The sequence below is a fragment of the Akebia trifoliata genome, chromosome 4 (genome assembly GCF_017979445.1).
Source record: "Akebia trifoliata isolate Shusen 1 chromosome 4, ASM1797944v1, whole genome shotgun sequence".
Classification (NCBI taxonomy): Eukaryota; Viridiplantae; Streptophyta; class Magnoliopsida; order Ranunculales; family Lardizabalaceae; genus Akebia; species Akebia trifoliata.
The window spans coordinates 4,597,881-4,613,521 of NC_141378.1; the positions used below are offsets into that span (position 1 = coordinate 4,597,881).

A 15,641-nucleotide genomic window follows, 5' to 3' on the forward strand; every position below is an offset into this window, starting at 1 on the left:
TATATATATATATATATGGGAAATGTTCAGCACCCTAAGCTTTACCACACACTTTAACAAACGTTTTTTGTCCTACATGGGTTAGAAATTTTGGAATGGGCCGATTTTTGGTGAGGATGGTCTCTATGATTAGAAGATCATCCTCCCCAAAAATCAGCTCATTCCAAAATGTTTAGCCCCATGTTTACAAGTTGAAAAATCGTGGACCGTCCATTTTTTGTAAATCATTTTTTATGGGGTTAGAAGTTTTGGAATGAGCTGATTTTTGGTGAGGATGATCTCCTCACCATAGAGACCATCCTCACCAAAAATCAGCCCATTCCAAAACTTCTAACCCATGTAGGACAAAACACGTTTGTTAAAGTGTGTGATAAAGCTTAGGGTGCTGAACGGGACCCTATATATATATATATATATATATATAGGGTCAGGTTCAAGGGCCATGTGAGAAAACATGTAAGAAAACTTTCGTTTTTCAAAATAAGGGTTAGAGGTTTTGGATTGAGCTGATTTTTTGCAAGGATGGTCACTATGATGAGAAGATCATCCTCACAAAAAATCAGCTCAATCAGAAACTTCTAAATCCATCAAAAGTGATTTATAAATTAGTGGTAAAAATTGAAAAAAAATCGACGGTCCACATTCTAAATCACTTTTAATGGGGTTAGAAGTTTCAGATTGGGCTGATTTTTTTTTTTTGAATGATCTTCCCATCATAGAGATCATCCTCACAAAAAATCAGCTCAATCTAAAATTTCTAACCCATATTTTAAAATTTTATTTACCGCCGAAAGTTTTCTTACATGTTTTCTCACATGGCCCTTGAACCTGACCCCTATATATATATATATATTATATATATATATATATATCTCAAAGATTGGTGCTGAAGTGAAAATTAAGAAAAAAAGAAAAAAGAAAAGAAGAATGAGGGAAACATATAAAAAGATTGGGTAGAAGCAATCTCAAGGTTGTCCCACTCCTAATGAGCTACTGTTTAGTGCTCACCTTCAAACCAATGTCAACAGCTAATCTAAATCAAAGATTGAACATGTCACATTTACATTAGTATTGTCAAACCAGGGTAATTTTCTTAGTATATGTGCTATAAATATGTCTCTCATGCATGACTGGAGTCACCAAATCCATTTTGATTTTTTAAAATCAGTATCTTTTAGCTTTGATTACTTCTTGAAAACAAGGAGAGATGTTGAAGGAATCTAAAACTATATAATTCAACAGAGTGTCAAGAATCAAATAAATATGCTTAATTGCTAGTTATTATCACCAAAATATTTCCAGGCTTGACATCTCTATGGAACATTCCAAAACTACCACGAAAGTAAGCCAGTACCCTACAAATCTGGGCAATATCAACATATTATATGTGAAAATTCTTACATAAGTTCTACTTTTAGGACAAAAAGATTAATAAACAAAAGGATAATAATAGCTCAGTAAGAACAATAAAACTGGTTATTTATCAAAAAAATCATAATGGTTGCCTCAACTTGACCATCTAAAGAACTTCAAATCTAAGTTAATTAAGTTTAATTACTGAAACTATCACCTACCTGGTAAGCGTATCTGTTGGTTCATCTGATTGTAGTTTTCGATAATGCATTTAAGAGTCTCAGTTACGTACTCAAATACAAAGTTGAGATAAAGATCATCCTTAGCAGTTGTTGATGAAAAGAAACAGTGCTTCAGAGATACGACATTTGGGTGATCTAGTACAAGACCCAGGATTTGCATCTCTCTTTGCTTGAAGAACCTTCATTATTGCCACTGTTTCACCTGTTTCTAAGCACTTGGCCTGTAAACTAGTTAACCACAAAAGCCAAAATTTATGACATTAATGTGTTATCCCAGACATGTCCATGAACCATTGTGACCACAAAAACAGGTGCAAATAATTTCCTACTGAGGAAAATGTTGGAAACCACTTGTTTTGTACGAATTGAATTGGACTCGGACCTGATCCAATAGCAATTGAATCAACCTCTCTGGTTGGACCTAAATATTATGATCCAACAAAAATTGGATTATGTTCGGTTCGGGTCAAACCCAATTTTTTATATACAAAATCTAAATAAACTGTATACATTTAAACAATATATATACTTTCTCATATTTTATCGGATGGGTCCTTGTCAGATCAGGATGAGGTTGATCTTGAACCGATCCAATAAGATATCGGATCGGATAGTTATGGGAATCCAAATCCTTGATCTAGATCCGAAGTTTTCAGTTTATATTTTGGGTCTGCTCTATCCATTGACAGCCCTATCAGATAGCAAATGATAATAAGCAACAAATCAAAAGAGAAAAAACACTTCATCTACCTTATAATCCTCCATTTCCATGCCATTCATTTCTCTAATCGGAGAAGTTGGCACCACCTTATTTGAAGCCATTCGTTGAAAATATAAAAATGTACAGAACACGTTCAAGCACCTTGTTGAAGTAGCTTTTACACCCAAAAAATAATCCAAGTAATGATCTTTGCCTATATGTAAAGTTAAGAAGAATCCAAGTTAATTAAACTGGTAAAACGTGCATTAGCATATTTTTTTTCTTTTTTTATCATGGGTATCCCCACCATACGGGTGAGACTAATCCCACGGTCTCACGCACCATGGAGGGTGGCCCCAAGGAATTTATTGCTTCGTTGGGTTTCGAACACTTGACCTAACCTTCCTGACGAGCTCATCAAGGCTCAGCTTGTCACTAGGCCTACGAGTTCTATTAAACTAATTTAGAATGAGCTAAATGCCATTGTCTTCAATTTGTAACCAAAAGCTCTTGATTTTCTTTCCAAATTCATTTATCTTTATGCTCATCTCCCATCCATCATTAATTTCCCTTTTCAATCCATTTGTATACACTCCAAAAAGACATAAAAAGGGTTGCATTTCTTTTTTCCTTCTTCAACTATGTCTACAAAAATTATTGTTTGTTCAGAAATTTGTACAAATAAAAGTCTTGACAAGTTTCTAATTAGGTTCCTCAAGGGATCAAGACACGCTTCCATTAAAGAAAATCAATTTAGCTCAATCAATAAATAAGTAAATACCTTAAAACAAAGAGAATATGGATAGAACCAGGAAGATGAACGAACATGTAATTATTAATATATATATATATATATATATATTTGTAAGATTAGGATGCTACCAGCCACTAGTGGTGTGCAACTAGTTGGTCCCTAGGAAAAAAATTAAGGTTTTTTTGTCTGTTATTAGTTGAAGATGAGGATGACATTTAGGTCATTTTCATTAGTCAATTGTAGAAGACCTAGGTCAAGGGGTGTATGCCATAAACTTCAAAACACTAGAGGAATCTAAAATATTCATCAAAACATGGAAGATCCAAACCAATAAAATAAAAGGCGATGTGTTTTGTCCTATTGTTGATAAGTCATCCACAAAATAAAATTTCCTTTAAGAAGGAGGACATGGTTGTCCTTGACTTTTTCTTGTCCGCTCCCTTTCCCATGAAAAGAATTCCTATACTTCAACAACTGAACAAAGTGAAAGTTGGTGTTCAACTCTTTTTTTTTTAGAATAAAACAGATACATAGATTGAAGAAACTCGATTAAATTCCTATCTAAACTTTTCCAATAAATAAATAAAGATCGTTGTATTCTAGAATTTCAAACCTAAGCCAAAATTATACACACAAAAAAAAAAAAAAAAAAAAATTGCAAAAGAGTAGAAATTAAACGAGACATAAAATGTTGTTAGAAAGATAAATCGACTGAGACCTCTTTCTTTTGAGCTGCTGACACCTTTTACGGTTAAAATTCTCAATGAACAGAACCAAAATTCACGTGTTTTTGTCCTTTTTGGTCATTTTAAAATGATCTCTAGATTGTCTTATTTTTGTACTCGAAAACTGAGACCCCTAAGTCATTAGGTGGATAAGATGTAAGTCATACTGACAGGTCTATCTTATTGTGAATGCGACCCATCACCAAATTAAACGAAAATGCTACGAGGTATTTGATACATCATCCTTATAAAATAGGGTGATTTAGAGATGCCTCCTCGTAATTTTTGTCAACATTAGCGGTACCCTGTGTTTTCAAAGTGATGACATGCCTCTTTGCTTTTCTTTCTGAGAGACTAATGTAAAGTGATTCAAATGCCCTTATCCTCAAATTCCAGCCAAAACAATTTTGAAACACACTTTTTTTCCTTAGTTAGGCTAGTCGGACTCTTTGATTTTATCAGGAATTTTGAACATAAAAATAAAAAAGGAAATGTTTTTTATAATTTTAAAAACCAACCTAATTATAGGATGGTGGATGACCTTAGGATGCAGTAAAAAAAACACCCCTACATGTTTTTTTATCTTCTCAAATCATTCATCTTCTTTTCATCTATAAAATCAGATAATTTCAACTTTGAGATACTGTCTACTTCAACCCTCTGTGCAAGAAAGGATTTTTGAGTACTTGGAAAAGACAAAATTTTCGGTAAAAAAATCCAGGATTTTCAAGGTTCAACGCCAAGGTTAAAGACATTTACCAATTGAGAGAAAAATGATGGGTTTTTATGGCCAGAGTCAAAGATGAGGACATCCTTGTATTCCTTTATTCCCGTGCTCCTCTAGGTATAGCCGGATTTGTGCCTTTTTCATCATTGTGGGATTTTAAGTTCAACAATACAACTATTGATACAATCATAAAGAAATTCATGTATCCAATAATAAACAATCAAACTGATGAATGGTGCACATTGTCACAAAAAACAAAAAACAAAAATTATAAGACCACAACTTCACATTATTTGATTGAAGATATGATGGACCTAATACAATTCACATTACCCTCCACACCCTGTGTGACACGTGGAAGAGGGAAGAGAGAAGAACAGCCACCTTCACAGAGCTGTGCATAATGAACCCCTCCTCTCCCTTTCCTTGCTCGTTTTTTTTTCCCTTCAATTACCACCCATCTCCATGTATGTTGATCGCTCTACACTAAATCTGATACGCTAAAAACAGATTACTTTAACTGGAAGAAAGGAGCAATGTCTTTTGAGTTTCTATATAAAGCTACAAACGTTGTGTTACAGAACGAAGGTACAAGTGGAGTAAAAAACAAATGAACTGTGATGGGACATTTTAATTTGATCACCCGAAATGGAACGGATCAACGAGGAATTTTTCTACAATAACTAGTTGTGAGTAGTAGCAGTACCATTCCACAAACCGAGGAAAGAGCATTGCTTTCTTGCATGCTCCGGGATCAACTTCACCAAAATCTCAGTTGGCACTCTTTTCAGTTCTGATCATGAGCAAATGCAAATTTAAAACAATAGGTTAGTTTTCTTAAATAATGTATGTGGATGAAAAGAACATCACCAACATCAAGATTGATCATACCAAGCGGCTTGAAGTTGAAGAGTGGTGGCAGAAAACGTCCATTTGGAAGGCGTGTGTTAGGGTCCCGTAACTCATCAAAGAATGGGTGAACCAAGGCCTCCAACTGAAAGGAAATTAATTTGTCATCAAAAATTACATATACATGAGAAAAAAAAAGTATAGACAAAAGGAAAACCAAAATCCTAAAAGAATTTATATATATAACAAAATAAAAATGTTAATGCTTGAATAGATCACTATAAGATGGCATTTGTGTATCTTGAAGCTATCCCAAGGGCAAGGCACGAAAAGTTGTGAGCCTTTAGGGATGGCTATTTATCTTTTTCAAGGAGGCATTGAAAAAACTTGTCTAAGGGAGAGTAAATCCTTGTACAGCTTTAATCTGATTTTGATGAGCACACAATTTAGATTTGGATATCAAATTTTTGAAATGTGAAATTGTGAATTGCCATACATTTTTCTTCTTCCTTTTTTTTTTTTTTTTTTTTGAGATTTTTCCTGATTTTCACTTTTTAAAAAAAATTATATTTATTCATTCATATATTTAAATAATTATTTAATGTTTTAAGGGGAAAAAAATGCTAGAGAGACCCAATCCTATACACCTCAAGCCTTTGCAAGTGAAGCACATTGTCTCATGGCTTCCCATTTGAAAACACTACTTGTATATATATATATATACTCACAGCTGTGCATCGTAGGTTAGGAGAGTATTGCAGAAGTCTTGAAACAAGGTCAACAGCTTCTAGAGGCATGCGCTTGTGGAATATCTGATAATAGATAGAAAATGATTATATATTATCTAAAGAAAGACATCAAAAAGAAAGAAAGGAAAAAAGAAAAAAAAAAAAGCAATGCAAAGACAAATTGCATTACCTTATGCCATGCATGTGCTTTAATTTGAGGAAATTTATACTCTGTGTAGTTGGGGTTCATGCACTTGATTTCTTCCCTTGTTGGGGTACCCAAAACCTACATTTGTATCAGGACAGATAAGCCATCTTTAACAGTGCAACACACATAAGTAATCATAAATACAAAAGAAAGTGTGAATGTAGGAGAAAGATAAACTTGCCAAATCAAAGAACATTTCTAGCCGTGTGTGTTGGAGAATGTATTAAAGAGAATATAAAGGTCACCTTGATAATTTCAACAAGTTGGTCCACTCCACTCTCGCCAGGAAAGAGAGGCTGGCAGAAAAAGTAAAAAAGAAACATTTAAGCATATAATTGAGGTTGGATTTACAAAATTTTGGCATGGGATTGAACCGTCTATAACCTACCTGTCCAAGCAATAACTCAGCAAGAACACAGCCAGCAGACCAGATATCAATGGCTGTAGTGTACTCTGTGGCTCCAAATATAAGCTCTGGTGCTCTATAATACCTAGAGCAAATGTATGATATGTTCGGCTCCCCTTTCACCTATTTTATCCCAAACAAATAGCAGTCAACATAAAAAGCTCCCAACCGAATAATTGAAGATGGAATGACTTTAGGGTGCAAGAATATACCAAGACTTTAGCACTTCCAAAGTCGCATACTTTGAGTTGGTGAGTATGTGGATTGACCTGTCACAGAAAGTATATTTTAAAATATAAAACAATAGTAATAAGAAAAGATAGGAAGCATTTACAATTACTGTTACTTGATCACATAGAGTCCGATAATTTTTTTTTAATAAATATGTAATCGGATATGGTTTTAAAGTATTCAACTACCTGAACAAATTTATACATCTGTGAAAAAACTTTGGAAGTGAATTTACCTTTATTTATATATATTTGAAAAAAAAACCTTGTCCTTGCAGTATGAGAGTTCATGAAGAATAAAGAAAATAGTGATACTAATCACCTAATAACTCCCCCTTCCAGTGCATTGGCCAGAAATGTAAATCGTGAAAAGAGGGGAAATACAAATTTATTTATTTTTGTGTGATTTTGTATGTGTGTGTTTTTGTGGGTGGGTGGGTCAAGGGTTGTCTTAGCCCCTATCAGCTATTACTTAGTCCCCACCACTAGACCAATGTCAACAGCTAATCCAAGTCAGGGATTGAACAAGTCACATTTACACTAGAAGTTTCAAATAATGTTAGTTTTCCTATAAAAATGTAGTCCGTCTCTCATGCAGAGCTGGAGTCATCAAATCCATTTTGAATTTGATAACCAGTGTCTTTTAGCTTTGAGTAGTTCTGGAAAACAAGAATGAGAGATACTGCAGGGAACTATAACTATATAATTTATGAAAGTATAAAGAATCAATTAAATATGCTTGTTATCATACCAGAAGATTTTGAGGCTTGATATCTCTATGGCACACTCCAATACTACCATGAATGTAAGCCAATGCCCTACAAATCTGCCAAATATAAACACATTATAAGATTCTCTGAAAAGACAATTCTACTTTTAGGAAAAAGAATAGTAAGCTAAAAAATAAAATAATAATAACAAACAGTAGCTCACAATAAGGAAAAGATTGGTTATTTATCACAAAAAGGATAATGGTTTCCATAGAAATAGCAACAAAATAGATAACTATAAAATATTAGTATCAATAAGGAAAATAGGATGACATCATAAATTATCATGAAGGATGAACACAAAGAAAATTCTCAAAATATTACTCTCGTTCATATGCTTCGGCACTAAAAGCATTAAAATAACTTTACACCACTGTAAACCACAAAAAATCAAGCTATGGACTTGAAATGAGAAGTCTTTAGAGACAAACAACAAAAATAAATGGTAATCTTGACCTCACCATATAAAGACATCGAATCAAGAACATATTTCACATATCGAAATATATAGCTATTGATGCTATCACCTACCTGATAAGTATAAAGTTTCACGTATATCAGTGGCATTCGTTGGGTCATCTTGTTGTAGTGTTTGATTACACGGTGAACAGTCTCAGGTACATACTCAAGTACCAAGTTGAGATAAAGCTCATCCTTTTCAGTTGTTGAAAAGAAACAGTGCTTCAGAGACACAACATTTGGATGATCTAGAAGACGCATGGTTTGTAGCTCACGGTTCTTGTACCTCTTGTCTTGAAGGACCTTCTTTATCGCCACAGCTTCGCCTGTTTCTAAGCACTTGGCCTGTATAACAACAAAAGCAACCATTATAATATTAATTTCATTCCATGAACCATTGTGTGCATACATATACCACAAAACATGCAAATAAGGTCCCCATTAAGCAACAGATAAACTACCTGGAACACAATTCCAAACGACCCATGCCCAACAACACGCTCTGCCATATAGCTAATGGTCTGCAAGAAGAAAGAAGTGAGTTCTAGTTATAAAACTATATGCAATTATACAAAGATTAAGCAAATAACCGAAAGAAAGAACATCATCTACAAATTATTACTGTATAAAAGTAAAATAGAAAATTTGTTACTATTTGAGAAAGAAACACAAGCACCATCCAGTTCAAACAAGTCCGAATATAGTCAAAATACTGAACTTTAGAAATAGAAATCATATTTCATAGATTATATCGCACAAAAAAGAGACACTTCCCAATTGTACCTGCTTTGGCTGGCCATTTCTACCACCAATGGTCGTAACAATTATATGGCCCGTCTCTGTACCATTCCCATCAACCACAGTTGGTTCCATTTCCTACAAAAATTAAAATATCTTGGATGTGTATCAGGTAGTACATGATAATGAGGAACAAATCAAAAGAGAAAAAACACTTCATTTACCTTGTCATCCTTTATTTTCATGTCATTCAGTTCCTCGGGTAGCTTATCCACACCAACAGTATTGCCACAGGGTTCTCTAAACCGAGAAGTAGGCACCACACTAACTGAAGCCATTCACCAAAGATATAAAAATTTATAGATCACGTTCAAGCACCTTGTTGAATTAGCTTTTCACATCCATATACCTGCCAAAAAAGAATCAAATTAACGATCTCCATGCAGATGCAAAATTCAAAAGGTTGTCCAAATCCCACTCATTTTCCCCAAAATGTTATCCATGACAATGCAGTCAATGCATGGAAGTTGAAGGAAGAAACAAAATTAACTAGCATGGTTCGAAGCTTCGTATAGCCTCGAAATGTCTTGGCTGATACGAGTTAGTCTTGAAGGTGACAAGGATGAGAAGTAGGTGGTTTGTCTCGTCATTATCTCGAATTTTTTATTATTATTTTTTTTGTAGAATCTTAATAGAGGCATCTCAGTTTTTCAACTGACTCAGATATACCTTGAACCAAGACTTTAAACCTTGCTAGTAATATCAAAGACAATATCAGAGGCACTTCTAATGGGGTGCAATAAGAGAACTGCAATTAAAAATAATAACTATCCCTCCTCGTCACCCACACAAACAAGATTGAATAACCCAGAATTTTTTTTAATAATTTATTAATTATTAGACACATTAGAGGATATAGGGTACAATAGGCAAATAAAAAATCAACCTATGTTATTCATCAAAAATAAATAAATAAATCAACCTATGTTCTATAATGCAACTAATTCCAATAAATCGCCTCATAGAGCTTATCTGAAGCTGTTAGTTATCTGATAGCTGCCTCAAAGAACTCTTAGTTTGCACTAATGTGGCTGCAAAATACTTTGTAAGCCATAAGATGAGAGCACGGAGAGTTCTGTCTATGTTGCGCCGTTACAGAAGTTCCCAAGGAAAATCGTGACAAATCTTGATGGGGAAACTGTATGACTCATTAAACATCGATTCCCTCAAAATCAAAACAGTTCTAAAAACCATAAATTCTGTCTGCCTATCTTCAAATTTAATAATGCTATCAGTAACTTAATTATAAGATCCCAACGATGTACAACTTCCCATGTTTCCTGACATTCACTGTTGTCATTTCTGACAGCCAAAATCAAGGAAGGTAGCTCCTAATTTGTAAACAAAAAATCTCAACCTGCGACACTGTTCATTATGCCTATCTCCAAAAAAAAAAAACGGATAACTCTGTTAAAAGATCAATCTTTTAGCTTGCACGGCACTGCAGTCTTTTGTTTTTTCTTCTTTAAACAGCATCATCACCACAATTTAACACATTTTTATTTGGCCCAACTCTAACAAACCAAATGTATAAACTAAAAATTCTTCATGCATCGCACAATGAATTGATGCTACACTAATATGTATAAAAAAGACGAAGGTCCAAATAATCAAGGTGTTATGCTTCCTGTGTCACTAATCTGAAACAATCTTCCGGATCAAAGGATTAGGTTGAATTTTTAAACGAGCGCACCCGTTTGTTTCTCTCACGATGAAGAATATTGGACGCTTACATAATCAAATGAAGGATAAATAAGTTAAAGATCAACACAAAATATCTAAATAAAAAATAAAAATGAAAATACACAAAGCGGATGGATCTTTTGCCAGTAGTGAAACTCGATCCATCAAATAAAATCAACAAGAAAAAAAAATTACCTAAAAAGGGGGAAATTAATCTAAGAAAGTAATAGAATGCCAGAAAACCCCAGAACACACGATATCTTTCCATACTCCCAACATTGTGAACCTCTGTAAAGTACAAATGAAAAGATAACAGATCGATAGATAAAACTCAAGCAAATCCTACTCAAACTTTCCAAAAATTTAAGAAAATTAAAGATTACATCTCCCTACTACAGAAATTCAAACAAAAAAGTACTATAAACACGGATCTTAGCATCTAAACCAACAAAAATCGGAAAAATCATGCTAACTATTATCAGAACGATCATTAAACTCTAGAATCATCAAATCTAAAAGCCAAAATCATACAAAAATAGCACAAGCAGAAAACAAATAAAAAGTTCTTAAAAAAGGCAAGATCGAAGAAGAGAAATATACCGATCGACTCAGGATTTTCAGGAGAGCGACCTCCCGTCAAACGTATGGAGATCAGTGGCTTTAATGACAACGTGATCAGAAGAAAAAAACGAAAAGAAATATCGACAGATCGATCGCAATCTTCACCTCTTCTTTTTTTTTTTTCCAGAGATAGCGAACAATGGGTAGCTTGGCTTTGGCTCTGATTTCTTTCTTTAGTTTGTGGTGCTGTTGCCTGTTGTTGACAGTCAAAGTCTCAAAGGACAGCCCTAAAATTTATGTGTTGCTTTTTTTATCCTTCTCTTTTTTTTTAAAAATCCTGTGAAGAGAGATTCTTTTTTGACCGCTCAACCCCACACCTTGAATTTCCCTGGTTTTAAAAAAGTACTTCAGCTGGCCTTTTGCCGCTCGAAGAACGAGCCACTCAAATCTTTAGGTAGAGAAGTGATATCGCCAGGCCTATTTTTATGACCTATAGTATCAGAACATGACACGTGACAGATTCTCGAATGAGAATTTGTCGCGTGTGTGTCCGCTATTTGTCAGAATGAAAGTAGCAAAGTTTGATCACCATCCTCAAGAAAATCTGATGTACGCTCTTTCGGTCCCACGCCCCTCTCACTCCTTGGTTTAGAATAAGTTTATGGCTAATGATCCTTCGACTCGGTTTTTTCACTCCATTGTACTCGGCTGACGTGGTAGGGGATTTATGATTTTATTTTGCACCCTTATCATACTAACCGAGTATATATTGAGTAAAAAAAATAAGTCCAGAAATCAAGACTAAGTTTATATGCACTTTCATCATTTTTCATTCACTTTCTTTAATATTTACTTTAATAGAAAGTGAATGAAAATAATGAAAGGTGGAGTATTATCTTCAAGATTTTCATTCACAACTCAAACAATCTCCAACCATAAACAACCACCAACAACCAAGTCAATCACATTTGTTTTATGATATTAAAGTATGTAGATATATTTATGATTACAAATTCTTTCAGTGGAACTCACCTTTGAAAATTGACTTGCAAAGATAGAATCAGGAGCTCATAAACACATACCCGAACCCATAGTTGGGCAATGCGGGACAAATAGATTGTAACATACCACCAAAATTTAAAATGTCGTTTCTTATCGATATTTCGAATTTTTGAAAAATCAAAACTTATACTAAACAAATGTAACATTTGAAACATTGAAATGGACCTTTTATAAGATACCCAGGTCCAGGGACATGTCATTGGTTTAAACATAAAGTGGTTTCTTAGATATTACTTAGAGATTAATTTGAAAATAAAGGAATTTCTCATGTATTACTCAAATATGGAGGAGGGTTTCCTAAATCAATAAGACTTTGAGAGCTAATTGTGGTCAAGGAGCAAATTAAGTTGAAAACATAGATCAATATCTGTATCAAAAAAATAAAATAGAAGAGAAAAGAAAAAAGAGATCGATTAACCAACCTTGAGCTCTAGCAACTGCGACAACGATGATGTAATCAAGTTTCTCTCTCTCTCTCTCTCCTCTTCTTTTTTGATTCAAATATATATTTATCTACTCCCTTTCTTCTCAATCTCATAAAAATAAAAAATAAATTGAAATTTTTGAATAGAAAATCAATGTTCCATTGATTGTTTCGATTCCACAAGTATTTCGTTTCGGAAACTTGAAATATCATAACAAAATGATTCTTTAAATCATGCATACCACCACACTCCACATTGCTGCCCATGATATATGCACACTTATATAGCATTATCTAGTGATTGCACCCTTACGTAGTCCTATCCGACGGTTGCATCTTTAGGTAAACATTTATGAGACAATGACCACAAAATCACAGCTCATACTCGATGTGGTACTAGCTCTGATACCATTTGTTATGAACTCTGTTGGCATAACTCACCCTTGAAAATTTTCTTGCAAGGGGAGAGTCCCCATGAGCTCATATACACATACGCAATCTCATACTCGGATGATGTGGGACAAATAGATTGTACCCTCCCCTTTGTCTCATTCATTTATCCCCTCATGTAAAGTGTATTGAATATAAATTTATTAAGAAAATATTAATACTAGTTTTAAAACATAAGGGGTGGTGGACTACCAAAGATGGACCCTTTAAATTTATATATTATTTTTCTCCTTCTCTTTCCTTTCAAATAGGAGGCGGAAATGATCATAGTAATCTAATTAACAAAATATTAATACCAATCGTAAGACATATGGGGTGGTGGCGCAGTTGGCTAGCGCGTAGGTCTCATAGCTTCTCTGAGTTATCCTGAGGTCGAGAGTTCGAGCCTCTCTCACCCCAGTGTTTTTGTTTTTCTCCTCTAAAAGAACAACCCAGTTGGCCAGGAGATGAACCGATCGCAATCTAATGGAAATATAAACAAATGAGCTGGGCTTGGCCTGAAAGCCCTTCCAATAATGGGCCAGGCTTGTCCAATGTCATAAAGCCCAAATAATTTGTTTTTGATGGTGGTGACCGATTGTTCGTGCGCACGGGGTGAGTAGAACGGGATTGTTTGTCTGTTTATTCCTCCTCTAAAAGTTTAACCCCGTTGGCCAAAAGATGAACCAATCGCAATCTAAAGGAAATATAAACGAAGGAGCTGGGCTTGGCCTGAAGCATTTCCAGTAATGGGCCAGGCTTGTCCAATGTCATGAGGCCCAAATAATTTGTTTTTGGATGGTGCACACGGGGTGAGAAGAACGGGATTGTTTGTCTGTTTATCAAAAGAGCGCTGATATCCTAACTCTAGACAGTCTTCACTCGGTCAATACTTGGCTGACGTGAAACGGACACAGAATCATAGGTTTTTTTCTCGGGATACACAATTGCATATTCTTATAAAAGATGAACAGTTGTGTATCCCAAGGTAAGCCCATTGGCTTCTTTGTCGCTTCTCGCTTCTACTTGAGTTTCGTTTCCATAGGAAGTGCTTCCAACTTTTTTTAAGGTAACATCATGTCAAGTCGAGGAAGCCAAAGCATTTTTTTAGTTTTAAAGATGGGAGAAGTGTGATAAATGTGGCATCTTCTAACTCCAAAAAGTACTTCCTAAGCATGATCAATGCCCCAATCACAATTCTTATAAAAGTGATTCCATATAAGAACTTCTATTGAATGTAGAGCTGCCCAAACAAGCCTTTACGTTTTAAGATATTTTACAGTACAATTCTCTTTCACTAAACCATGTTTGTCATTCTTCGCTCTCTATCTTCATATCAGTGGATCATCTTAAGATATATGATTATACGAGTTGCATCGTGTGCAGTCAAAAATTGAAAAGGAAACTTAGTTAAGATACATATTTGGTTCAATGTATAATAATACAAGCAAAATAAAATTGATTATTAATTTAAAAAGTTAACAAAATGTAAAATCTTTCAAATTTAGTGTATCACATTGTTTATGTTGTTACACCATGTGTTATAAGAAACAAAAAGAAACTTATAATAGATTACTTGTCGGAAAATGGATTACTAATAGAAAAGATTTATTAAAAATCTAAAATATTTTTAAATTAATGTCTCATATTAATTATTAAGAATGTGTAAGAAAAAAATAAAAAAGGAAACTTAATGGAAGCTACTTATTCGATTCATTGCATGATACAAACAATAGAAAATAGATAAATAATGGGAATGATTTGATAAGTTATAAAATCTTTTTAAATTTATTGTAAAATTCATAGTTTTTTCATATATTTTGAGGATAAAATTTGAACTAGAGACCTCTTGAGTGTTTCTTGTAAATAGTAGAAATTTTCTTATTCAGTGAAACATAAACTAAAAAGAGTTTTTTTCCTTTTTCCTTTTTTGAAGAAGTTAAAAGTCAAAGATTCTTTTTTTGCCTTCTGGTTATGAGAGTTGTAAAGATAACTCTTCAAATATTAGTTCCACATCGGATAAATACAATAATAATTTTCAACTTATATATGATCTCTCTCTCACTATTACTTGAGTGTGAGAGAGAAAAAATACTAGGTCTTGCATGCACATGGGGGTCCAATGCACCGTGAAACTGCAGTCCATTATGTTTGGGGTCAATCCATCAGAAAATCTTAGTGCATGTGTGCATTTATAATGTGCATGCAAGGGGATGCAAATCTCGAAATTTCGACCTCATATGGGTGCATGTGTAAGCAGATAACCAACTGCACTAAGGGGGTGAAATTTGTAACATCAAGAGGTAAATTTGTTATCACTTGGGTTTACTTTCTCTAAATCAAGTTTCACAATTAAAGAAAGTTGGTTTATATAACAGGTTGTATTTTCTTTTTTTAATTCTAAGTTATTCTTGTAAAGTTGTTGTTTGAATCCCTTAATTGTGGAAATACCTTTCCTTTCTCGTCATCGCTCTCTAATCTCACATTTGAGGTAAAGAATTTCTATTCGAAAAGACTTCTTCTCAAACACTTT

General features: G+C 34.1%; 1 protein-coding gene and 1 non-coding gene across 2 annotated transcripts; one reads left to right on the forward strand and one right to left on the reverse strand.

Moving 5' to 3' along the window:
* Window positions 1-4,994: 4,994 nt before the first annotated feature.
* Window positions 4,995-11,490, reverse strand: LOC147403153 (shaggy-related protein kinase alpha-like). Its single transcript, XM_086438634.1, has 13 exons — window positions 11,233-11,490; window positions 9,114-9,298; window positions 8,935-9,027; window positions 8,613-8,672; window positions 8,224-8,496; window positions 7,674-7,748; window positions 6,905-6,961; window positions 6,675-6,815; window positions 6,532-6,582; window positions 6,269-6,364; window positions 6,079-6,162; window positions 5,393-5,495; window positions 4,995-5,294 (listed from the first exon to the last, which is right to left on the reverse strand). The coding sequence occupies exons 2-13, from the start codon at window positions 9,225-9,227 to the stop codon at window positions 5,185-5,187; spliced, it is 1,257 nt and encodes a 418-aa protein (XP_086294760.1). The 5' UTR covers window positions 9,228-9,298; window positions 11,233-11,490; the 3' UTR covers window positions 4,995-5,184.
* Window positions 11,491-13,441: 1,951 nt separating this feature from the next.
* TRNAM-CAU (transfer RNA methionine (anticodon CAU)) lies at window positions 13,442-13,528 on the forward strand. The gene is given in 2 exon segments: window positions 13,442-13,479; window positions 13,493-13,528. It is a non-coding gene; the product is annotated as a tRNA-Met (tRNA).
* The last annotated feature ends 2,113 nt before the right edge of the window (window positions 13,529-15,641 follow it).

What these genes read in the sequence shown, in the direction of transcription:
- LOC147403153 (XM_086438634.1), bottom strand. Translation starts at nt 9,227, where the DNA reads ATGGCTTCAGTTAGTGTGGTGCCTACTTCTCGGTTTAGAGAACCCTGT. An exon ending in TTGGAAGTGCTAAAGTCTTG is followed by an intron (nt 6,816 to 6,904) that starts GTATATTCTTGC and finishes GGGATAAAATAG; the next exon opens with GTGAAAGGGGAGCCGAACAT. An exon ending in AACTTGTTGAAATTATCAAG is followed by an intron (nt 6,365 to 6,531) that starts GTGACCTTTATA and finishes ATACAAATGTAG; the next exon opens with GTTTTGGGTACCCCAACAAG.